Source organism: Aspergillus welwitschiae, assembly GCF_003344945.1.
Source record: "Aspergillus welwitschiae strain CBS 139.54b unplaced genomic scaffold BDQ94scaffold_39, whole genome shotgun sequence".
NCBI lineage: Eukaryota > Fungi > Ascomycota > Eurotiomycetes > Eurotiales > Aspergillaceae > Aspergillus > Aspergillus welwitschiae.
Genome location: NW_020798733.1, coordinates 41,870 through 65,205, shown reverse-complemented (window position 1 = coordinate 65,205; position 23,336 = coordinate 41,870). Strand labels below are relative to the sequence as shown.

Below are 23,336 nucleotides of genomic sequence, written 5' to 3'. Positions count from 1 at the left end.
GTGGCACTGATCTACTGTAAAGGTACCGAAATGGACAGACCTGAGCTAGTATGGACCAGCTAATCCCTGCCAGCATCAGCATCGTATCATGCCCTAGTCGCCAAGCGGTATTTGCAGCCCTCCTGGCTCAGCTTTGACCCTGAAAATTATTGGCCACGGACACCTTTAAAATATATATAACAATGACTAAAAACAAAAGACCAGTCACCGGAAGTAAGGGATGCTTATCCGTCGTTGGAATTTCCCTACAAGGAGTATTTCTGTCACCCGGTCATTGAACTGATCGCCAAAGGAAGGTGTAGGCTGAAATCTTTCGCTTGTCGAAATAATACTATCAGTAGTTCCCTTGCACACCCTGCAAGTGACCGTAAATGTCGGCATTCTTATTCAGACTACGACTTCCTCAATCGATTGTGTGTCACGTCTCGGATATCTTGTGCTACACGCAACAATGACTGCGTTGAAAGACGGAAATGCCAGCGACGACAAGGGTCCGATGATCCTATCAGTGCTGTGGGCACTGACAGGCCTCACATCCGTTCTTGTCATAGCGCGCATGTACATCAGAACAAGTCTCTTGCACAACCTCGGATCGGACGACTGGTTGATCACAGCGTCGTTGGTATGTATGTGCCATGCGAGGGATACAACCGCTAACTCCAGCAGGTAATGGGAGTTGTCTACTGTGCTATCACGACAATAAATGTGGATATGGGATATGGGAAGCATGCATGGCTATTGAGCGAAAGAACTGTGGAACATGCTACATTCCTCAACTGCTTGAGCTTCCTTTTCGGGATCATCTCATTCACGGTTCCCAAGCTGGCGGTGACTGCGATGCTAAATCGGATTCTCAACCCAAGTATGGTGCAGCGGATATGTTTGTGGACGTTGACTGGATTCGCTGCGGTTGTGTCGGGAATATGCATTATTGTGCTCTTCACGATGTGCGACCCACCGGAGGCATTGTGGAAGACACATCTGGTGACAGAGGGAAAGGCAACCTGCAAAGACGTCTGGATTTTGATTGACTACGCTATATTTACTGGAGGTTGGTTCATGCAACCATTCTTTGTTGTAACAGCTAACAGCCCAGCCTTATCCGCCTTTGTCGATCTAACGCTGGCCGTATATCCGAGCACGGTGCTGATGAAACTTCATATGTCGTTGCGCAAACGGCTCGCTTTGTGCGCAGCCTTAGGTTTGGGCTCTGTGTATGTATATCATTGTCCCTCAGTGGGCCACAACTGACTATAAAGTGCTTCTGCAATGGCCATCGTCAAGTGCACACAGTTGAAGGGATTAGCTGACAAAACCGACTACACCTGTAAGCATATCCACCACTAGCCAAAGGGAAATTCTAACATCAACAGACGGCACTGCCGAGCTAGTTATGTGGACCAAGTAAGACCAGTCCTACCAAAGAAAGAAGATACGCATCTAACAGATGCAGCATCGAATCCAACGTTGTCATAATCGCCTCCTGCATTCCGACCCTCCAACCCGTCCTCGAACTGATTCTCGGCAAACGCACCACAAGCTCCTACAACAGTCGCAACCGCTACAAAGGGAGTTCGCAATTGCCAGATTCCTCCAACGACCATAGCAAGCTGTCCAAGCCACGAAAGACCGACTACGAGATCACAACGGTGGGAAGTCAAGAGAGCATTCTCCGGGAGGATGCCAACGGGCGCATCGAAAGTCATCCGATGGGAGCAATCAGACGGACGGATAATGTGACGGTGGAATATGAGAGTCGGTCGAGAGAGGATCCGGCGGAGCTGCGGGTGTCATGGTAGTTATCTTCTCTAGTTTTCCTGTATACTAGTATCTGAAAAACACTTCTTTTCACTTCGATCTTTATCCGATGACGTAGTTATCAGGCCAGGACGCGAAATTTTGCGACCTAACTACGCGACATATAGAAACAGACTTCGCTGCACCATCAACTAACGCTAATTAAGGATTAACGACTGGAGTACGACAAAATAAAACGCATTTTAACAGATCAAAATGAACAAAGAACTTCACGATCCCTGCAATTCGGTCTATCAATTATTACAGCCAAACCTTGAGCAGCAATCAATCGCCCATGCATAACCCACGGACCCGAAACCACGACACAATCAAAACCGAAGTTCCACACACCCCAATCTACAACACGACAAAGCAAGTGATAAAGCACAGTATTATATTATCAATCGGTGCTAATACTCTTCTCTGTTCGTATCCACAATGTTCAATTTCCTGGAATAAAAACCTGGCCGTCTGATGGATGCATGCATGCTACTGCTACTTAGTCAATAGTGGGCCCGGCACGCTCATCCGTCCAATAGTGCGATGTGAAATAGATCGAGTCCGTTTCACTGTGCTACATAGAGTTTACTGTACGTTGTTTATGGCGGGTTAGGACAACATGAGACTGCAGCAAAAGTCGGAGAGGATGAAATAGTTCGCTAGTGGAGAAATACTAGCATATGTTTTGCACTTTATTGATTGATTGTTCAAACCATGGCAAGTGATTTAAATCAATTGTCCGGATATGGACGTGGAACTTGTTCAGGGGAGCACCCTTGTTTGCCGAGTCGGTCATCTGGGGCAGAGCTTGACCATGTGTAGATGCAAGCTTCAAGCTTCCCCTGTCTGTTACTCTTTCTCTGTGATATACCATGTACCGTAGAAACTTCCTAACTGGATACAGTGTGGGCAGGTGGTCACGAAGAATTTGGATGAGCCCGAGAAGGATTTTGCAGACCGTCTTGAGTTAGATCCTTCGGCGTTTGCTCGGGATTGGGCATTATTAAAGCGCAGGTTGACTTATCATGAATTTTTGGGTCCCCGACTAAAAGTTCAAGCATTGACCATCTGTGGGGAACATTAGATTCTCATTCTACATTGATCACACCATGTATGTCTTTCTAGCCTACAAAATAATTTACTTCCCAGCCATAACCCGATACCTCTCTGCAGTTGCCCTCCTCATCCGCTTGCCCCAAATTACCATAGGGACAATAGTCAAAGTGATTGCCAAGCTGATGAATCCACATGCAATGAACATGTTTTGCGCGCCTGATTGGGCTAGCCACGGACTTATTGCAAAGGGAATGCCGATACTGATGGCATTTCGCATGAAGGCTACTCCTGTGAAGGCGTCCCCGGTGATCTGCTCGTGATAGGGCAATGAGTAAAAGTGTTCGAGTATCATGGAAAGGTAGTAAAGAGCGGCAGGTTCTTACATCACGATAGGAGTCGATAACCAACGTCAGTGCTGCATCGCTGATACTGCCCAGTCCGAAGCCAAACAAAGCACCACCGATACTGGGATAGATCCAGTGCATGCCCTGATTGAATTCCATTAGCTTGTTCCGGAACGACATTAAACAAGCTTAAAGGCTTACCCGTGCAATTGTGGCCCCAAACATTATCAGTCCCCCAGCCATTGCCAGAGCCGGCAAGTGAAGAATATACAATCGCATCTCAGGTTCATAGTATCCCTTGTTGCGCTTGGAAAAGAACAAGATCGACCAATCACCGAGGAACCCACCATAGACCGATCCGATCAAATTCCCAATGAACGGGCCAACACTCATGAACCCAATCTGCTCCGAAGTGAATAGATAGGGCGGCAATGGGAATACTAAGCTCAGGGTGGAGGATAGGATAGTCAGCCAGACCACGCCAAAGGCATACTGCAAGGCACAGAAGAGGACGGCAGGAAAGGAGGCCACAACGTAGAAGGGACGATAGAAGTAGGGCCAAATGGACTCGGGGGTGTATGTTATCAAGGCAAATCGCTGTCTCCATGTTCTCATCGGAATCCTAAAATCTAGCTCGTGGTGGTCTGCTGGTATCGGGCTTGTTTCGGCTCTACTGGTAGAACACTCAATATCGCGTTTGTGATCGGCCTTGATGCTGTCTATTGTAGCCTCTGGGGATTCGTCGACCCCGGGAATGATTGGAGTATATTTGGTTTCCTCGTAGAAAAACAAGAATAGGACGAATAGAACCGCGTTAGTGATACCAAGTGCTTGGTATGATGCCCGCCAGCCTTGGTTTGTTGCTTGAGTCCCGGCTGCCATGGGGGTGAGAAAGCTCTGTCAAGGGATCAGTAAGTATTACAGGGTCAGGCAGATAATAGTCATTGCCCAAGAGATTTGACCTACACCGATCATAACCATAGTCATATACAAACCATTCATCCCCCCGCGATGGTGCACGAAGAAGAGGTCAGAAATCTGTAGCAGTCAGTAAAGGTTACTTTAACCGGAAAGGCTGCACTACCGTAATCTGGACGATCGACTCATTTGTCGCTCCAGCTAACCCCTGAAGCAGATTTGTGGCATACAATTCCGCAAGAGACTGCAGCCTCGACGTCCAAAAGGAAGTCGCCAACATGAGGGCAGTCGAAACGAGATACACGGGCCTTCGTCCGAACTTCTTCGCTAGGGGAATGAAGAATACGCAACCCACGGCAAGACCAACGAAGTTCACTGACATGGCACGATTCAGTTGTGTATATGTCACATTGAGATCCACCACCATCAATTGCCAAAAGATTGTCTGGATCGAAAGCCTATCGACCACTATTAGATCAGTGCCATTCATGACCCATAGAAGTAACCCACGCTGTGAATATGAGTGCTGTCACTGCGAGAACGAGGGTAAAGTTGCATATTTTTCGTGCTGTGCTCCAATTCTATGACTGTCAGGGAATTTGATTGCTGCTGAAACTTGGGATACCCACCAACGGTTCATTGGGATCGCTGGATGGTACTGGATTGAGCATAACCTGGCGGTTGCCATTTCCTCCATGTTCGTCTGAATATTGGTTAGACTTGTTCGACATGATCTTAGGCTAGTCTCTTCATACCCTGGATCAGAAGGAACGTCCCTGGTGGCAGATTGTCGTGTGGGTCAAGAAATGGTGGGTCGCAGGGCTGATGTTGTGCCATTGAGACTTGCTACCGAATGAACACAATGACCGAGGAAAGCGTTAGATAGTCAAAAGATGGGTTGGATCATTTGCTGATACTAGATAGCGGCCTATACGAGTGTTCGGGGGAGCCATAATCGATATATATCCTGTATATCGCCTTCTGAGCACTGATACGCACACCCTACAGATAGCTCATGGGTAACAATTAGAAGGAAGTCAAGTGCTTGGTATCAAGCCGAATGCGGGGGTATGCATCCAGGCGAGATAAGAATTGGCGCCAAATGGAGCCGATCTGCCGTATGCTGGAAGGACGAGACCAGTGCGGGATGGGGTCGACCTGCCTAGAAGGGAATGGTGAATTGCGCTTCCGCATATCACCTTCAGGGAACAGTGCAAGCTGATGAATGTGATCTCCACGACATCATTCGTCCAGTTGGCCGAGTGATTAGCGAACGGCCTTTTGTAATGTTATCAACATGCATCGGAATCAAACTCGGAATCCAAGACCGAAAAAGCAGGTTGACCCTGCTGTCTAGCCACAGGCCTCCTCCTCGGCACCAGCATATTTATCATCCTGTACATTGAACCCAGATTTACGCTTCGTTGGCAACTCTAAATGATGATAAGAATAATCTGACGCCTGCGACTGATATGAAAGATATCAAAATCAATTGCAATGGCCGCCAATCAGACGTTGCGACTCTTCCGTGTTCATGACGGTACGTCCAACCCAGTCACCTCATCGGTGCCTTAACTGAAAATATGATCGATATAGAGCGAAATTCGATATGCGCAGTCGCAAATACAATCACTACATCCTTTGCTCAGGACCCTCTGATCACATGGTTACGCCCTCGAGTCCCTCCCTGGACAAAAGATAACACCGAAACATTCAAATGGCAATATCGTCGGGTCCAGCGAGCCGTCGCAGAGGGTATAGTTCTGCAATCGGGACCAAGTTACCAGATAGGACGATTACTTCCTCCCAGGCCTTCTGAATCGTGTCGTGTTGAAGCAGACGTAAAGGGTTCGGTGGTCGAGGAGAGCAGGAGCGAGGATGGTGGTGAGGAAATGGATGCAGGAGTAGTGGCGCTCTTGTTTCCTCCTCGAGGTGCCCAGGAATGGTCTTTTTCCAGATTTATGCTTGAGTGCAAGTTGCTTTTCCTTGATACTTTTTGCGCCCGTCGTGAAAGCGGGACCAATATACAGGTATGCTCCGAGAATCAATGCGACAGTGAGGATAATTAATAACAACTGGTTCTATCAGAGACTGGAAATCATGATGAATAGCCATGACAAGACTATCTCTCGAGTTAAAAAGCTGCATCAACTGTGCGACGTGTGGTATTTGGAGGTTGTCGCTGTGCATCCCTCTCTTCAGGGTCGGAGCCTCGGAAAGAAGGCTATGACATGGGTGTTGGAGTATATCAACAACGCACCAGTTTTACTGGAGTGTACGAGTGAGAGTAATATCTCCTTCTACCAGAAGCTGGGGTTTGAGGTTGTTGAAGAAGTCGAGTTGATGGAGGGTGGTGAAGCAGTCAAATTGTGGTTCATGCTACGGCAAGCTCCGGGAAGCGGACATGGTAAATAGCAAACTGAAATAAAATGCTAATTCCATATTAGAATAGCCCGAGTTCTATTCCTCGTGACTGCGCAATCTGGTGGATATTAATTGTGTTTTCAGGGTAGGTCCAGTATTCTTCCAGCAGGTCTAAAAGTAGTCGATATTGCTTGTTCCAGAAAGGTCCCTCGGCGATCGCCACCAGAATCCTCCGGATAAATTCCCTTGAGTCCGGGTTTTTATTCAGAGCATCAGTCTGAAGACCAGCGACGAAGACAGGATAAGGAATCGCATTGATGGTTAATGTGTCCTTTCCCTCGCCTTCTGAGGACGCCCGATATATAGCGTCCACGCAGCTGAGAAGTCGCATGATAATCACCGCCGTCGTTGGAAGTGCTGATCGTCTTTTGTTTTGCCCTTGCTGTGCCGGGATATCGTTTAGTTCAGATGGCAGGCGCAGTGCACCATGTCGGATCACCAGCATCCCGGCCAACCGATATGCTTCCCAGAGCTGACACTGCAGAAAGCACCCTTTGGAGCCGGGCCAATCCCAGAAATCTTGTTCTGTTGCGCCCTCACCAATACAAGAGAAGATGTCAACCAAGGATCGTGGTAATCCACTCATGACCTCCACATCATACTGTTCAGATGAGTCCGGCGTCAATCGATTGCGACAGTGCTGCCGCCAGAACCCCAGATACGGGTGTATTCTACCGATTGCAAATGTGGGAAGATCCATGATTCCCATGACTTCTAACAAATGAGTTCGGAATGCAGAAATCTGATCACGCGACCTTCCCATACTGTGAAACTGTAGGATGTTATACATCCCTCGCAGATGCATAGTCCACGGTATCCCTTGCATGATCTATATTCACCTATCAGCTAACGATGTGTGATAACTCAGAAGATGAGGATAGAGAAGGATGAGACGTACTCCAATGGTACATAACAGCAATCCAGCAGTTAGTGTACCATCCTCTAAATAGGCTTCGCTCTGAGCCAGCTCGCTACGGAACTTGTTCAAGGCCGCGTCGAAATACTCGAAGAATTGAGACTTCAAGTCCAACCGTATAGAAACCTGTAGTGTGATGCATATTTGATAAAGAGCCTCCGATTGTTGACAAAGTCCCGGTAGCCGTACTTTGAGTGGCATTTCACCATCTTGAACGGTCGTGGAGTGAAGGACGTTGATGCCCGAAGAAAGGACTGCCCTCATTGATTAGTTTTCAGCAGCCAGTAGTGATCCTCTATCAGGCCTTACAGTCACTGAACACCTCCGCATCATGATTCGAATTCCAAGGTTCGGAAAGCAACGCGCCAAGTTGTAATTCTAGCTCAGTGGAGTCAACAATCATCACGACGACATGCCAAGATGCTACATCCTACCTTCAGTTCCCTCTACTAGGATCCCAGAACCAGGAGAATGTTCGCACACTTGATCAGCTATCTGCAACTGCCGCCTCCTCTCCCGAAGCAGATCTCTCTGTCGTCCCTGCAGCCTCGGTGGAATCGACGACTCGGCTGGCGCATCGGCGCCGGTAAATCGCCCTCGCGAGGCAATCCCGGTCCCCCAGCGGAGACGCACATCATAACCCTCACATGCCACTCCGCGTTCAGCACAAACCTGACACGTCGGGCGAGTACGATCACACTTGCGCCGGCGGGCTTTGCAGGTCCAGCTGGGCGGTCGCGATCAGTTTCACGGCAAGTGGAGGAAAATCAAGATTGGGTGTAATCCTACCATCCATGGTGGGTTCGGCGACCGGGGGTCGACATTCCTAATTTGAGTGGTGATCGGATAGAGATGAATGACTTCGCATGGGACAGCGGATGGGAATTAGCTTAAAGCACAAATGCGGGGAAGATAACAGGGCAAAGTCTCCACTCGTGATTGATTAGGTTGGAGGGTCGACCTGCCAATTCAAGTGTAGCTTGGAGATAGCTAGCTAACCTTTTAAACCGCCGTCTAGGGTCGGATAAGGAAAGCCGAGGTTCTGATATGCCCTTAGATAGTGCAAGTCTGTATAACACGATGTATATAGCGAGTGCGACTAATTGACACTGCCATCCCCATCACCTCACCATAATTAAAATCAACCAAATTGTAACAATGTCATTCCAAAGCCCTGCCACCACATGCACGACAGAAGTTCCCACGCTCGGACAGCTGGAGGGATTTCAGTTCGCGAATGGAGTGCAACAATATTGTGGAATTCCATACGCCGACCTGCCCAAACGATGGACAAGATCAGTTCTCAAGACCACCTGGGAAAATTCTAGGCACGATGGAACAAAATTGGGGTAAACCACTTTACATCTCATGTTTGCCGCAGATCAACTAACACGCATGCAGCAACGACTGTCCTCGGCCCTACTCCGAAGGGGACGACAGCGACGACCTTGTTCCTGTGCCACCAGCTGCTCACTTTCCAGTTCTTCCTAAGACAGATGAGTTAACTGGGCTCGTGATGAACATTGTTATTCCTTTCGCGCCAACCTCCAAGAAGCGAAGTCTTCCCGTCATGGTATATGTCCACGGTGGCTCCTTACTCTACGGAGGCGCAAATCTTCCCATCTTTGACGCTGTAAAATCTCGTTTCAAAAAGTCTTGAAATGGGGAAGCCGATTATATGTGTAAACTTCAATTACCGCGTCGGACTAGGAGGCTTTCTCGCCAGCGACGCCATACGCCGTGATTTGCGAGACGACGGCTTTCAAGGCTGCGGCAACTTTGGCTTCACTGACCAGCAAGTCGCATTCGACTGGGTACAACGATATATCGCGGCTCTCGGTGGAGACCCCGATAATGTCACTGCTGTAGGGGAATCTGCTGGTGGGATCTCAATTAGTAACCAGCTTGCAGCTGCTCATCCACCGAGATTCCGGCGCGCCGTCTGTATGTCTGGACTTTCTGTCTCCATTCCTCCTTGGACTATGGAGCAACATGAAACTCTATTCCAGGCTGTTTGTCGGTATTTCAAGATAGACGCGTCACAACCTGATGTATTGGATCGGCTCCGGCAGATTCCACAGCAAGACATGGCGAATGCGACCCCGGTCATCCAGGGCGTCCTTTCGGGAACGGGCAACCCTTGTCTCGATGGGTGGTTTTATCAGACTGACCCCTGTGAGATACAGACAGCACCAAAATGGCTTGAAGCATTGATGGTGGGAGATACGTACCACGAAGGGGTCATTTTCCACTTGAACCTTCTCGACGACGATTTTGCTTCCATTCGCCGAATATTGTTAGAGCATATCAATGATGACGACGAGACGGACCAGATCCTAAGGGAATACGACATACACCCGACACTTCCACATGACATGCTCCTCGAGCGCGTCGAACACATGTGCGGAGACGCGGTTTTCAAGATTCCCAACTATGCCACTGCGCTGGCAAACTCGGCGCTTCACGACAGGGGTTCTCTATTCCTGTACCATTTCGACCAGCGCTCTCGCCTTAAAAGTCCACTAGAGGGAACGGCGTACCATGCGCATGAGCTTTTGTATCTTTTCAGAAATCTCGAGACAGAGATGGATGACGGGGAAAGAGAAATGGCGCGGGGTTTTGCTGCTGCTTGGATCAGATTCTGCAATGGGGAGGCACCATGGTCGGCATCCAAAGCGGAGTGGAAGGTTTGGGGACCAGATAGTGTTCAGTCTGTTAAAAGCGAGGAGGAGGATGAAAACGCCCGATCATATAAACGAATGAAGCGGATTCTGGGAATGGGTAACGGGCAGACTTGGAAACGATGGCTAACTGGAGTGGATGTGCTGGTGAACAAGAGGATGAACATGGGAAAGGCGGCATAGATCTTTAAATGGAATAGCTTTTGACTATTGCGATTTCAGATGCTTAGTGAGATATGTGTGATCTCGCCTTGTCAAAAATTTCAACTCGCTTATCAATGGCATTTCTAATTACATTTCACCTATTGTACTACAAGTGGGAGCGTTCTTGCATATGACGCATTAAAACAGCCTTCTTGACCCTATCTTCCGTCACCAGCATCTGCTCTGGAAACCACGAAAGATCCGTAGACTTAGACTCGAGCAAGTCGTTATCATGGATCAGCAACATTGTCGCCAATGCTTTGCCGCACAGCCAGGCCAGCACCATTCCCTCCCCTGAGAAAGCAGCGGATACCCATTCAGCACCCTGTCCTTCTCTATGAGGTTCCCGCTCTGTTGTCGAACCAGGAAGCCGTCCGACCCAGGGAAGTCCATCTGCACTAAATCCCATATTCCCTGTCCACATCTGCTCCACACTCTGTTGGGCAACACTGCCCCAATTGTTACGGCCAAACACCGCACTCAGCGCACCCGACAGATGAATATCAGCATACAGACTAATTTCCGAGTCCGTTGCGATGCCCATATCAGCAATTCCACCTCCCTCTCCCTGAGCAAAACCTCCACCGAACATCATCATCTGCCCAGCCTCTGATTGTGGCAACTGGGTGAGATAGTCGAAGCCACGATCATAGTTTAGGATCCATGAGTGCTCCTCTCCCTGACACCGGAATTTCTGACCTGGGTGTTGCGCCGACATCTGCCCGCGTATAGGATAAATGCGGCCTCTCAAACCGGGCACGAGGTGGCCAACATGAGCATTTGTACAGTGGATGACATGACGAGCGCGAATAACACCTCTAGATGTAGAAACCAGGTATCGCAGATGCGAATCGCCTCCTCCATCCACCTCCTCGATACCAGTCACAGGCGTATTCGTCTCAATCAGCAGATCCCGCGAAAACTCCTTCTTCAGCTGGTCCAAAACACCAGTGACAAACCTATAAGGCCAAATAGCCCCTCCCGGACCAGCAACAATCCCCAACGCACGAGAAAGACAAAACTCCTCTGGGATCTCCCCCCTTTCATACACCCTCCATTCCTTAGTCTCTTCTGGCAATCCCGCCTTCAACCGGCGTACCCGCTCTCGAGCATCTTCCCATCCATCCTCATCAAAATAGACACTTAGGAACTGCACCCTTCTCGCCTGACACTCTTTAGTAAGACCATACTCCTCCGCGGTATCAAGCATTTCGCGTAAATGTGCCAAGCGAAATCGCATGATTTTCTTCGCGGCGTCGGGGCCGTGCTTATCCTCCAGATCGGCAAATTCCTCCGCCGTCTCGAGAATGTGTCCGCCATTTCGGCCTGTAGCGCCGCTGCAGATATCGCGTGCTTCGAGGATGACCACAGCTGGCCTTTGACTATCACTCTGGCTCTTCTTCGCTTTTCGGGATTTGAGAAGGGTCCTTGCGATCGAAGTGCCTGTTACTCCAGATCCAATGATCACGACGTCCGCTTCCGATGGTAGAGTCGCGGACTGGGCTTTTGCCAGGTCAGGGTGCGGAGAGCGCAACCAAAAGGAGGATGTAGGATTTGTTGATGGAAGACCGGGGTCGGCAAATGCTCTGTCGAGGGCTTTTTGGCGGTCTTTGGCTGGGATTGCTGGGTTGGAGAGGAGGGCTTGCACGAAAGCCATGATGGACTGTAATGATGGGGTGCTGTACTTGATCTGGAGTTGGCGGCGACGGAATGATCTTGCTCCTCTTCAACGAACGCGGGGCATCTACGGTAAATCGTATCGATCTTAGTAAGGCAGGATAGGATTAATAGTACCCGAATATCGGAATCCGCGGAGAGCGAAGACTCCGTTGATAGCGCAAGGAGTTTGTGATAGTCGCATGGACCTGGTGGTTACGGTTAGGAAAAAAGGTTTGATCCGGCAGGTTCTACCGAAAGGCTATCTCTATCTCTGCCTTTGGATATCATTTTTGAATATCTTGTAGCCTGTTAACTCCCTTATCGGGGGTCGACCTACCAATTAGGGTGATAAGCTATCCAACCCCGCTATGGGGAGTCCAAGCGGGGTCAACTCGACAATTATATTATGTATTTACCATGCTAGTAAAACTGGGTTATGAGCATTCTGGGCGACATATTGGTATTCTGACATTGACGGAGATCGTATAGATATTCCTGTGGTACACGACAACCTTGACAGATTTAATTTACTCTCATCACACTATCACAATGACTGCGAAAACCGCCGAATCCCCGGGGAATACCTACTACCCGAAGAGTCCTCCGATGCGCCGCCCAGGCCTTACTTTTCTGTATCGACTTGAATGTACCATCGCCGCAGAAGAAATCAACGTTGGGGCACCCCACGGCGCAGGTATCATCCGAAGCATTGCAAATATTACCGGAGGTACATTCAAGGGACCAGAACTCGAGGGCACAATCCTCCCGTTGGGAGGAGCAGACTGGGCAACAGTCATTGAGGGGACACACGTGAATCTCCTCACCATTGCTATCTTTGCTGAAGAAACAACTAACAAAATCAGTCTATGACCCTGGACGCCCGATACACTATCAAAACCATAGACGATCACCACCTCTTTGTGCAGGCGCATGGGCTCTACCGTCCTGGACCGGGAACAGAATACGCGAAGCAGGTCGCAGCTGATCCGGAGATGAGGCCCCCACCAACCGTCACACAGGATGACGTTGAATTCTTCTCCCATTTGCGAATTGAAGCGGGCGGAGGTAAATATAACTGGTTGAATGGGCTGGTCTGTGTGGGAGTGATGAGTTGCGAGAACGATAGGATTATTATTGATGCGTATTATTTGACGAACTTTGCGGGCGCTAGGCCCGATGATGTTGTTGTTAAGAAGTCATCTCTTTAATGCGTTGGATTATTGCTTGGTGTGGTGTTATCTCGAGTAACTCGTGTTCTACAAGACGATAGTATGTTTCCACTTGCTTCTTCAGTTCTGGTCAGTATTATTAGCGGCACATGTCCCGAGGTTGATACTCCCGTCCTCATAATGTTAACCGATATGAAAAGCCGGGTACGTCTGTATACGTCAATGCGTCAACCTAGCCTCTTCAGGAAGGTCGACGCACTTATCCTGAGCTACCTGCACAACGGGGTATTTCATTAGTGATCATGCTAACGACTCGCAAAGCGGAGCAACGAGAATCTACAATGAGGGGTTACAGATAACCATCCCCGCACTATATAACCATAAACTGCATCAATTACATCAACCCACACACATCAATCACAAAATGACCCAAACAACTTCTATAACAGACGACTGGCGCACTCTCGTGGCCAAAAAGCGCAAACAACTAGACGCACAAATCCCTTCTGAATGGCGTTTGACCGATGAGTTTCTTGCGGCGATTCCCACCAATGGCCACCTCATTGAAGCCGATGTCGTCCGTGGCAGTGGTATTCTTTCTGAGAAAGAGCTCAGCATGACAGAAAAGTACTCTGCGACTGCGCTCTTAGCGGAGTTGTCAAAGGGAAATTTAACCTCCGTTGAGGTGACAACTGCGTTCTGTAAGAGAGCTGCAATAGCCCAGCAGCTTGTATGTGACTCTATCTCGAAAGTCTCCAATATGTGGCCATAGTCTCACTAATATGGCTTAGACATCATGCCTGACAGAGCATTTCTTCCAACGGGCTATTGAGCGTGCTCAGTTCCTGGACGAATACCTTGAGCGGGAAAAGAAACCATTCGGGCCCCTGCACGGCCTTCCGATCAGCATCAAAGATAGCTTCTGTATTGAGGGAGTTCAGAGCACCGTTGGATATGTCAAGTTTCTTGAAAACAGCCCGGCTTCACACAATTCAGCTATCGTTGAAATGCTACTGAATCTCGGTGCTGTACTCTACGTCAAGACAAATATCCCGCAGACGATGATGGTCAGTCTACCACTACTTCTATATCCTGCTCCTGGAATAATGCTAAACACGAAATAGACAGGAGACTCGGAAAACAACATTTTCGGTCGAACCCTGAACCCCCATAACACTAATCTAACTGCTGGCGGTTCGAGCGGAGGCGAGGGAGCTCTAGTAGCATTCCGCGGCTCAATCCTAGGAATCGGTACAGACATTGCAGGATCAATCCGCATCCCCTCCCTTTGCTGCGGTGTGTATGGCTTCAAGCCTAGCATCGACCGCATTCCTTGGGGCGGCCAAGTAGCCGATCTGGCCATGGAAGGGATTCCCGGTCTCAAACCCTCCGCTGGACCACTTGCTCATAATCTGAATGATATCGAGCTATTCATGTCAACCATTATAAACGCCGAGCCCTGGAGACACGACAGTACCGCAAGCGCAGCACCCTGGGCATACCACAAAACCTCAATTGAGGAGCCCCGTCAACTCACTATCGGCATCCTCCCCGAGAGCAAGGACTTCCCACTCCATCCACCCGTCAAAAGAGCACTGCAGACCACCATATCCGCTCTGGAAACCAAAGGCCATCGTATCATCTACCTTTCAGAAACCCCCGCCACTGATCTTGCGTATGCGAACCGCCTCGCCTTCCAATATTTCATTTACGGTCCACACGTCGACCACATCGCAGCTAGCGGTGAACCACCCGTGGCATCAGTAGCGAAGATGTCCTCACCCATGTTCACGGGTCCATTCCCAGTGGACATGGATTTGCCGCCATTCGAGAAAATAGACGCATTACACAAGGCGCGCAAGGCATATTCTGAGGCTTGGAGGAAGACGTGGGTTGAGAACGACCTGGATGTTCTTCTTGCGCCCGGGGCCCAGAATACGGCCGTTCCGCATGATAAATTTGGATGGCCGCCGTATACAGTGGTTTGGAATTTGCTTGATGTAAGTGTACCCGTATACTTTTGAGAAAAGTGGACTGTAAGGGGGGACGAAGGGTGGCTAATGATGCTGCAGTACCCTGCTTGCATTATTCCGTATGGTAAGGCTTCGAAGGAGCTTGATCCTGAGCCGATGGCTATTACTGATGGGGTTCAGCCTAGTTGTGAGTTACGCCCCTACAGGGAAGAAAGCTTCAATTCGAGGATAGATTGGGCTAATTGTGGATGTCTAGATGATCCGGATGCTGTTGATGGCGCTCCAGGCGCAATCCAGGTTATTGCACCTCGCTTCCAGGATGAGATGTGCCTCGCGGCTGCGAGAGTTATCGACCAGGATATTCGATGATGTAGCTAGCATTCTTTCGTATTATGTTCATTTTATCCTTTACCCCTATTATCACATTCGAGAACATCATTTAGGCTATCTTACTATCTATGAGCAAGTACAGCTACAGTGCACTGCCATTCAACCGCTTCGCTGTGAACCAATTCCGGGTGAAGACAAACTCATACACCCAAGCCGATGTGGTTAGTAGAGCCCAACCAATATATATATATCATTCTTCAACAGCATGTTTTATAAAGCCTTTTGCAATGTCATTGTTGAGGGTGCTTTCATAATATCTGCAGGAGATTTATGGCCATTCCGGCCTCAATTGTAATTCTATGTAAACAAATACAAAGTTATCATACTTGAAAGCACCAACTCTAGAGCATGTACCTAAATGTAGGTGACTTGTCTCCCATCTCACCAAGTTCCTGTGCCGAGTATTCCGGCCGAAGCTCCACCAATTTATCCACACGCTGTCGGTTGATCCGCACGTATGCAAACCTCGTGATAACGATAGCCACCACGCCCATAATTCCAAAGGCAAGTTCCAGCGCATGGCCCATGATGTATTGCGGGGAGTCGCGTGTGCGATAAAAGTGGGAGGCCATTGCTAATAACTATTAGCACGTTCTCTTCATCAATGGGAATACAGTAAATACCTCCTGCGAAGTTTCCAAGGCCAATGTGGATTGCCATTCCTGCTGCTCGTTTATGCTCCGCGGCGAGATTGCTGCTTAGCCATGTTATGAGGGCAGGAATAGCAGGATATATTCCTTTTTCGTGTTAAATACAGATGACAATAAGAGTAACATCGCAGAGGGCATACCTAGTATTGCAAGGAACACACCGAAATATACAAGTCCCGGAACCCATCTTTGCGACCCTGCCAGACAGACGAAAAATCCGGCGACAATGCAACCGATGTGGAAGAGAAGAAGTGGTGAGCGCTCACCATTGCGGTCAGCAAACCATGCTGCTAAAATCGCGGCCACGGAAGCTGTAATGTATGGGGGTACCTAATCAGTCAGCCGTGACACCAAGTGTGGTTGTTGATTTCCAGAGTCATTACTGTAAGTAGCTGCGCAGTAGAGGACGTATATCCCAGATCACGGATAATGGTAGGTAGAAAAAACGAGATCCCATATAGCGGACAGACGGCGGAGAAGTATACTAGAAACGGTCAACAGAGACCTCAAAAGGCCTGGCGGAGACGCATACCAAGAATCGCCATATAGACCTGCCAATCCTTGGCCGCATCCCACACATATTTCCACTTGAAGTCACCAGCCTCCGGGACCACATTGCCATTATTAGAGAATTGCAGACTCAGGCGGCGCAGAATCCAAGCTCGTTCGTCTCGGGTCAGGAAGGATGCCGTATCAGGATAGTCGTAGAGCAAGAAGTATGACATCACAGCCACAACAACTGTCGCGAGCCCTTCGATAATGAAAATCCAGCGCCAGCCGGAGTACCCGCCAACGCCGTTCATTTTCTGACTTGTTAGAATTGCACAGCATATAGGGATCCATAACTTACACCGATAGCAAATGCAAGTAATCCCGAAAAGGCACCGGCAATACTCGCTGCGCTGAAGCATAAGGCTTGGCGGAACTGAGCTTCATGACGAGAGTACCACATCGTGATATAATAGGCCACCCCTGGGTAAATACCCGCCTCTTCATGGTGTTAGGATCGAACATTTCTTGTGGTTTGTGGAGATCATACCTGTGGCACCGAGAAATATCCTCGCGATAAGGAGACCGTTGTAGTTGGTCACGATACCCATCAGAGTCTACGGACAATTAGAGTCGTACTAGCTCGGCGAACGGGAACGAACCATCACCGTCCCCCACGCCACCATCAGTGATGGTATCCATATTGAGGGCCTGACTTTCTGCAAGATAAGGTTCGATGGTAGTTCAAAAACGGTGTACGTGAAGAAAAAGACCGTCACTAAAAAATCAGAAATCCATCCATCAACAGTATGGCCGGCGCTACGTACGTGCCCAGTTGTACTGTGTCCCTCCTAGATGCAGATCTTCCTCCATGCCTTCAATTCTGGCGTTTCCGATATTACCCCGATCGAGGAATGAGAATAGGTATAGGAGGGTTAGCATCGGCATGAGACGGAGGTCCATCTTGCGTAGGAGCTTTCTCTCGTCGATGTGGTCGAGATTACTTTCGACATGATGTGAATCGCGGCATACCGGTTGAATTCCATTGCGTCGCTTGGACGGTTTCTCGGTCCTCATGTCGAGGTCGAACAACTGCCGTACTTTCCTTGTGAAGCCACGGAGGTTCCTTGGTGGCCTTGAGCCGTTGAAGGTCCCATGGGACAGTCCATGAGTTTTGATTGATGCAGGGCAATTAGTGTGGCTGAGAAATTATGTAAGGGGCTAGGGAATGTGGAAAATAAAATGATTGTCCCATTTGTTCCTCACAGAAAGCTTCCAGCAATAGGCTAATTATTCAACGAAGATCATTTTCGCGTTGGGTATTCCATGTGCATGGGTCCGTTCCCGCCATCCCGAATGTTTAATGCAGATCATATGCCCAAGGCAAAGGCAGAAATTTGCATGGGTGAGTATAGTCATCGTTTAGAAGTGAAACAAGTTACGTCTTCTTTGGTATCCCAGAAGGCAAATAGAGTGTTGTGATCTGCGAGTAATGTTTGCTGATCGGCCGATCTTCACAGAGCGGTACTTGTGTGCATATTTGCAATGAAAAGGCCCTTTCCTGTTCATCATCCAAAGTTCAGCATCTGACGTACTTCAGTTCCAGCGAGACTTTATCCGTTCAACATTAATGATTACCCATGATCCGATGGGCAGTGCTCAATTATTAGTGGACATCTAGCGATTGTAGAGACTGATCTGCATTGATTGGCCTTGCCTAGTATGTGCAGGGATGGATGACATATGAGATCTACCAGTCCCGATCAGTAGCGTGAGACAATGATCGTCCTTGCATCAAACCTTGCATATACTGGTCGGGAGTGTCAAGTAAGACCTTTAGGGGCTGGGTGGCTGGCTACGGTCATTTCACCCTTGACGTGTGTAGGTAAAATGAGCACATCGTAGTCTCAAGCGCTGTGATTGCTTTGCTCATTCAAAGATAGTTGTTGGAGTTGGGATTCCGGGGACTCCCATCCTGCAAGTCTTCAGTGAATCTTCAATTATAACAGACAGCTAAGGACAAGCATCGATGGCATCAAGACGGATCCATCGATGAATGTCAGAATATGCTTGGTCGTGGCTCGTCACTCACGATCAGACATTATTGCAGTAGATGCCATAATATAAATATACCCCAATTGAGGGCGTAAGATTCACTTAGTTACGCAAAGTACTTACTCTTACTGTCCCATCCGTTATCATGTTGGCGGGCAACATAAGAGTATACTCATGGTATCTGGATGAGCAAGGGAGAAGAACGGGCGACAGTGGACTACTACAGTTGACAATTGACCTGGAGACCGTTTGTGTCGTCCCGTCATCTTCCAATCAAGCGCATTAAGGGCCGTGCCCCATATCATTGACCGCCAGTTCGCGATGGATGGCGATAAGATAGCAAGCCCCACCGCGGACCGAATCCCTGGGATTTCGATTTTGTTCGAGCCAAACCCCTCCGCTTTGTCGGTTTGCCACATCCCACAACCAATTGAATTTCCTACCAGAAACCATGACGAGTTGCTAGAGCCCGCTTTATTCAAGCTTCTATCCACCAGAGGCCATGTCTGCGCGGAAGGTCCCTCCACCCAGCCGACCCGCCAGTCTTGGCCCGCCAGAGGCTGCAATTGCCGGGCGAGCCGACGGGAAGGTTCTGATTCCCCGGGATCGATCGAGGATCGTACCAGCTAGCACACAGATACGTACCTCTCGTGCTTGCGATCCTTGTCGGCAGCGCAAGGCCAAATGCAATGGGGGGAAACCGACATGTACCCAGTGCGAGAGGTTCGGGATCGAATGCAGGTACTCAGAACAGAAGCGAACCCAAGAGAAAAGAGAGCTTGACATGTTGCGGGCAGCTATCAAGCGACACGAGCGGATGCTGCAACTTATGTCGCACCGCCCGTCCGGCGCTGCACTTTCCACCCGTGGGGAGAGTCCATATGTGAGCTTCATTACCATACCACTGATCTCTGTAACTGACGGCCATCTACTAATCAAGTCATCTAGGCTGTGGCTTTACCACAGACAGAGGCGCTAGCTACCCAGCAAACGCTGCCTGGTCAACTGGACCGCACGATAGAGCTTCTCCAGACCCAGCTACGTGAGCTGCATTATGTGTATCAGAATGTTCACGATTGTGACCCCACACTTCTTCCTGCTGTGGTGGACACAATCCGTAGGAGTTCCTCAGTGCATGAGGCAGCCAGCCTGCTGAGTCGGCAGATGTCGTCACAATTTCCGGGTATAACTCTGGAGAGGATGCAGAGGTCGTGGCTGACACGGCTATCGGGAAAGCCGGAGCTGGTGAACCGAAACCCCCCCTATAGCGTGAATGCTGCAGAACGTTGGACGTCAATTGTTGATGATGCGGCCACTTCGCATCTCTTCTCTTTATTCTTCGTCTGGGATAACCCAATTTGGCATATCGTTGATCCAGTGTCATTCCTGGATGATTTTCAGCATGGAGGGACACACTTCTGCTCGTCACTCTTGGTCCATACCATTCTTTTCTATGCGTGTGTACGTATCCCACTCGCTTTCTGACCGCGCTGACGGACTAGCACCTTTCATACGACTTTGGAAAGCCGTGGGACCGGCGCATGGAAATGTCTACCGCCAAACGGCTTCTGCGGGAGGTGGAACGCCTGTGGCATTGTGATAAGATGAAAATTACAATACCCACCATGCAGTCAGCCCTTCTCTTAGGGTTGTTCTTCTGCGCTACAGGGAAAGACAAGATCGGAGTAGAGTATATTCGATATGGCGCACGAATGGGATTGCAGCTGGGCCTGCACAAGTCGTCGTTTGGGACAGTCCAAATCGATCCAGCAGAGGCACCTCGCATTAGACGAGCTCATAAGCTCATAGCTAGTGCAGTTTATGAGGTGCAGACGTAAGTTACTAATGAGTATCGTATGCAACCCAAGCACTAATTCGATAGTCTTTCTGTGCAATTGGCAAGGATACCGTCAGTATGGCCGGGACCATCGGAGCTTGCCTTTGCTGAAGAAGAAGTAGCGGCGGCGGATGTCAATCAGCAGTGGTCACCGTACCCATTTACCCACCCTATCCACAAGCCTTTCTTTTATACGGCGTTATGGTGCAGAAGAAACCTATTGATCATTGTTAATGATGTGGCGAATTTGCAGCGGCGTCTCGGTGGACAGGTTGACCTCTCCGGATGGCAGCATGGTGCTGTATTGTATCACAGACTTCTAAGCCTCGAAAGGAATATTCCTACCGTCCTAGGGGTACAGCGCAACAGGACCCCCCACAACCTATGTTTTCAGTGAGTGATCCAAAGGTAGTCGTGGCTCTGTGCTAACAAAAAACAAGCATGTATTACCACATGACAGTAGTCAACCTCTGCGGGCTCTTTATATCCCGTAATAGCACTGGACCGACGGAGGCGCTAATACAATCCACCAAATTCGATCCTCAAAGGATACTGGGCGAAGCGATGGACTCGATTGCCACTTTAATATTGCTCTATCGGGTATGCCATGGTTGGAAGTCCACCCCAGTGGTGATGGCTCACTACTTTATGGTGGCCGGTGTACACGCGGCCTCGCACCTGGAGTCGTCAAAGTGGCGCGAAGTGTTGATCAGCTGTGTCTCTGGTCTCTGGCATATGGGCCTGGTTTGGAGGGTCTGTCGACCATTTCTGCGGACGATTCAACTAGTACTCCAAAGCAAGAACGAGACCTTGATTCCCACCGAAACAATGGCAATATTGCGTGAATTCAACGAGAAGGTGTGGAATCGGAACGAGGTAGACGCACTGGCAGCCAACTATGTGGTGCAACACCATCCGAGTCAACCACTCGCGCTGGACCAAGACAGTAACTTTCAAGGCAAAGGTCTCGAAAGCTTGATACGAGATTTCGAGAAACTAAGCACGGATGGTTAGGAACAGGAAGAATGAAGAGAGGGAGAGGATGAAAAGAGGAGGAAAAGTACCGGTCTGTATACGGATGACTGTAAAATAATGTTTGTTTATGTTTGATGATACCATGCAGCACACGGAGCGGGTCACGAGCTATGAGAATATTCGACTCAGGCAGCAATCTACCATTTATTTTCCACTTTTACAACATTTTTTGTTATCGTGCAATTTCGGTCTACAAAGCTCTATTTGAGTCCAGCTCTTTCACGTACAACACAGCCGTCCCATATATACAAGTAGTTCTACCAGATACATCCTCCACCATAACCACCAAACAGCCGTCACTACGAGACTTCGATCAGTTCATCCCCTACCCTCCGCGTCCACTCCATCCAGCTCCCATCATACACCCTTCTAGATCCCTTCGCCCCAACCAACCTCAGAGCCAGATCTAGTGATGCAGCCGTGACCCCCGAATTGCACGTCAAAATGTACGGCATCCCCTCATCTTCTTCCGCCAACGCGCCCGCATCCATCAGAACACTCCTCAGTTTTTCGGGAGCCAGTATGACTGCATCCCCATCCTCCAATAGCCTCGCCAATGGCACATTGACCGCTCCAGGGATGTGTCCGGACCTCAAACTTGGATCCATTTCTGGCTGCACACCTTGAAATCGACCCGGTATTCTCGCATCGACAATCCTCACCTTTTTCTGATCCTTCCCGAGAACGGAATTCTTCACGTCCTCGAACGATATCACCCTTCCGGTATCAAAATCCCTCTCTTCCACAACATACTCATCACCTTGCTCTCTTCCAGTCCCGACCACTGGAACCTCTATCCCCTCAGACCCGGAACCTACGGGCAGCCCCATCCTCACATACCGCCTCAGGTTATCCAAGATATGCACATCCTTATGTCCAAAGAGCTCACACATGAACGCTAGCCGCGGGGCATGGTATGTGCCTATCTCGTCTGCATCGTAGATAACTAAAATATCATCCTTGCGAATACCGAGGGCAGTCATTCCAGCGGCGAAGAGGGAAGGTGAGGGAAGCATAGAGGGGTAGGGAGAGGCGGTGTCGCGAATTTGGTCGAGATTGAGAAACCTAATTGGTAATAATTCTATTAGTATGGGGTGATGGGGTGTATGGGGAGCGGGGACACGGAGTACTTTGAGCCTGGAAGGTGGAAGGATTCAAAGGACGAGTGGAGCGTGGGACGGTAGGCTGCTAAGGGGATGATTCGCCTAGATCCGGTGGCGTTGTATGTTGTGGCATTGTGATGGTATTCGGCTGGAGTTATGAGAGGAGAGGAGAAGGGGTTCATTGTATACGGTTGGGGAGTGTAGAAGGTGAGGAGGAATGAGGGGAGACATGAGGGGGATTGCCGTTATCGGGATATCAACTTAGGCATTGGTTATGCAGTTATGCACATTTGTCAGCTATACACTCCACATCCCCGGTCGGGATAGTCAAGGCAGAATGGAAAGAGCTCGAGCTATGACCTGATAAGGCAGTACTGCAGGATATGATAGATTAATTCACCCCATAAATAGTAAATAGCAAATGTCAGTTACGGTTAGAAAGAGTAGTAATATCATCGAAATAGGATACTCGGTAGGTGGTCATGCTAATAGCATCATAATACAAAGTTTCCCATGTTTTCCGACGGCAACTATCATGATATATATTTCCAAAGTGGAGGACGGACAATTTGACTGTACGGCTGCTATCACTTAGACTTCTACATATCTAAGTTATGATCAGCAGGCAAGTGTATG

The 23,336-nt window shown here is 49.1% G+C and overlaps 11 protein-coding genes across 11 annotated transcripts; 6 read left to right on the top strand and 5 right to left on the bottom strand.

Moving 5' to 3' along the window:
• Positions 1–451: 451 nt before the first annotated feature.
• On the top strand, positions 452–1,799 carry BDQ94DRAFT_162272 (uncharacterized protein; the record flags this gene model as incomplete). The annotated part of the gene is made up of 5 exons (XM_026769515.1): positions 452–622; positions 667–1,214; positions 1,260–1,327; positions 1,374–1,404; positions 1,448–1,799. The coding sequence occupies 5 exons, from the start codon at positions 452–454 to the stop codon at positions 1,797–1,799; spliced, it is 1,170 nt and encodes a 389-aa protein (XP_026622097.1).
• A 1,136-nt stretch (positions 1,800–2,935) lies between these two features.
• BDQ94DRAFT_162271 (putative MFS transporter) lies at positions 2,936–4,952 on the bottom strand (the record flags this gene model as incomplete). Its single annotated transcript, XM_026769514.1, has 8 exons — positions 2,936–3,163; positions 3,237–3,341; positions 3,399–4,094; positions 4,164–4,235; positions 4,282–4,573; positions 4,626–4,696; positions 4,745–4,818; positions 4,871–4,952. The coding sequence occupies 8 exons, from the start codon at positions 4,950–4,952 to the stop codon at positions 2,936–2,938; spliced, it is 1,620 nt and encodes a 539-aa protein (XP_026622096.1).
• A 660-nt stretch (positions 4,953–5,612) lies between these two features.
• BDQ94DRAFT_174110 (GNAT family N-acetyltransferase) lies at positions 5,613–6,530 on the top strand (the record flags this gene model as incomplete). The annotated part of the gene is made up of 3 exons (XM_026772279.1): positions 5,613–5,655; positions 5,712–6,145; positions 6,204–6,530. 3 exons carry the CDS (start codon positions 5,613–5,615, stop codon positions 6,528–6,530), a joined length of 804 nt encoding a protein of 267 aa, XP_026622095.1.
• A 28-nt stretch (positions 6,531–6,558) lies between these two features.
• BDQ94DRAFT_182568 (Zn(II)2Cys6 transcription factor) lies at positions 6,559–8,279 on the bottom strand (the record flags this gene model as incomplete). Its single annotated transcript, XM_026774190.1, has 5 exons — positions 6,559–7,368; positions 7,438–7,709; positions 7,765–7,833; positions 7,890–8,182; positions 8,245–8,279. The coding sequence occupies 5 exons, from the start codon at positions 8,277–8,279 to the stop codon at positions 6,559–6,561; spliced, it is 1,479 nt and encodes a 492-aa protein (XP_026622094.1).
• Positions 8,280–8,613: 334 nt separating this feature from the next.
• Positions 8,614–10,319, top strand: BDQ94DRAFT_162269 (Alpha/Beta hydrolase protein; the record flags this gene model as incomplete). The annotated part of the gene is made up of 3 exons (XM_026769513.1): positions 8,614–8,804; positions 8,857–9,088; positions 9,126–10,319. 3 exons carry the CDS (start codon positions 8,614–8,616, stop codon positions 10,317–10,319), a joined length of 1,617 nt encoding a protein of 538 aa, XP_026622093.1.
• A 95-nt stretch (positions 10,320–10,414) lies between these two features.
• On the bottom strand, positions 10,415–12,066 carry BDQ94DRAFT_150938 (NAD(P)/FAD-dependent oxidoreductase). The gene has a single exon (XM_026767674.1). The coding sequence runs from the start codon at positions 11,995–11,997 to the stop codon at positions 10,447–10,449; it is 1,551 nt and encodes a 516-aa protein (XP_026622092.1). The 5' UTR covers positions 11,998–12,066; the 3' UTR covers positions 10,415–10,446.
• Positions 12,067–12,548: 482 nt separating this feature from the next.
• Positions 12,549–13,207, top strand: BDQ94DRAFT_174106 (DUF3237 domain-containing protein; the record flags this gene model as incomplete). Its single annotated transcript, XM_026772278.1, has 2 exons — positions 12,549–12,809; positions 12,863–13,207. 2 exons carry the CDS (start codon positions 12,549–12,551, stop codon positions 13,205–13,207), a joined length of 606 nt encoding a protein of 201 aa, XP_026622091.1.
• A 385-nt stretch (positions 13,208–13,592) lies between these two features.
• Positions 13,593–15,510, top strand: gmdB (general amidase GmdB; the record flags this gene model as incomplete). Its single annotated transcript, XM_026774189.1, has 5 exons — positions 13,593–13,898; positions 13,960–14,235; positions 14,293–15,168; positions 15,241–15,328; positions 15,398–15,510. 5 exons carry the CDS (start codon positions 13,593–13,595, stop codon positions 15,508–15,510), a joined length of 1,659 nt encoding a protein of 552 aa, XP_026622090.1.
• Positions 15,511–15,779: 269 nt separating this feature from the next.
• BDQ94DRAFT_182565 (major facilitator superfamily domain-containing protein) lies at positions 15,780–17,748 on the bottom strand (the record flags this gene model as incomplete). Its single annotated transcript, XM_026774188.1, has 10 exons — positions 15,780–15,828; positions 15,886–16,105; positions 16,155–16,268; positions 16,322–16,511; positions 16,565–16,665; positions 16,714–16,987; positions 17,032–17,171; positions 17,221–17,287; positions 17,333–17,448; positions 17,498–17,748. Coding segments are annotated over 10 exons (1,522 nt in total), but the record flags the coding sequence as incomplete, so codon positions are not given.
• Positions 17,749–19,141: 1,393 nt separating this feature from the next.
• On the top strand, positions 19,142–21,760 carry BDQ94DRAFT_86861 (uncharacterized protein). The gene is made up of 5 exons (XM_026776734.1): positions 19,142–19,608; positions 19,674–20,186; positions 20,228–20,559; positions 20,608–20,955; positions 21,003–21,760. Exons 1-5 carry the CDS (start codon positions 19,228–19,230, stop codon positions 21,574–21,576), a joined length of 2,148 nt encoding a protein of 715 aa, XP_026622088.1. The 5' UTR covers positions 19,142–19,227; the 3' UTR covers positions 21,577–21,760.
• A 1-nt stretch (position 21,761) lies between these two features.
• Positions 21,762–23,032, bottom strand: BDQ94DRAFT_86858 (sulfurtransferase). The gene is made up of 2 exons (XM_026776733.1): positions 22,728–23,032; positions 21,762–22,662 (listed from the first exon to the last, which is right to left on the bottom strand). Exons 1-2 carry the CDS (start codon positions 22,880–22,882, stop codon positions 21,897–21,899), a joined length of 921 nt encoding a protein of 306 aa, XP_026622087.1. The 5' UTR covers positions 22,883–23,032; the 3' UTR covers positions 21,762–21,896.
• Between the last annotated feature and the right edge of the window lie 304 nt (positions 23,033–23,336).

What these genes read in the sequence shown, in the direction of transcription:
- BDQ94DRAFT_86858 (XM_026776733.1), bottom strand. Translation starts at nt 22,882, where the DNA reads ATGAACCCCTTCTCCTCTCCTCTCATAACTCCAGCCGAATACCATCAC. An exon ending in TTCCACCTTCCAGGCTCAAA is followed by an intron (nt 22,663 to 22,727) that starts GTACTCCGTGTC and finishes ATTACCAATTAG; the next exon opens with GTTTCTCAATCTCGACCAAA.
- BDQ94DRAFT_86861 (XM_026776734.1), top strand. Translation starts at nt 19,228, where the DNA reads ATGTCTGCGCGGAAGGTCCCTCCACCCAGCCGACCCGCCAGTCTTGGC. An exon ending in CCATTCTTTTCTATGCGTGT is followed by an intron (nt 20,187 to 20,227) that starts GTACGTATCCCA and finishes CTGACGGACTAG; the next exon opens with CACCTTTCATACGACTTTGG. An exon ending in GCAGTTTATGAGGTGCAGAC is followed by an intron (nt 20,560 to 20,607) that starts GTAAGTTACTAA and finishes CTAATTCGATAG; the next exon opens with TCTTTCTGTGCAATTGGCAA.
- BDQ94DRAFT_150938 (XM_026767674.1), bottom strand. Translation starts at nt 11,997, where the DNA reads ATGGCTTTCGTGCAAGCCCTCCTCTCCAACCCAGCAATCCCAGCCAAA.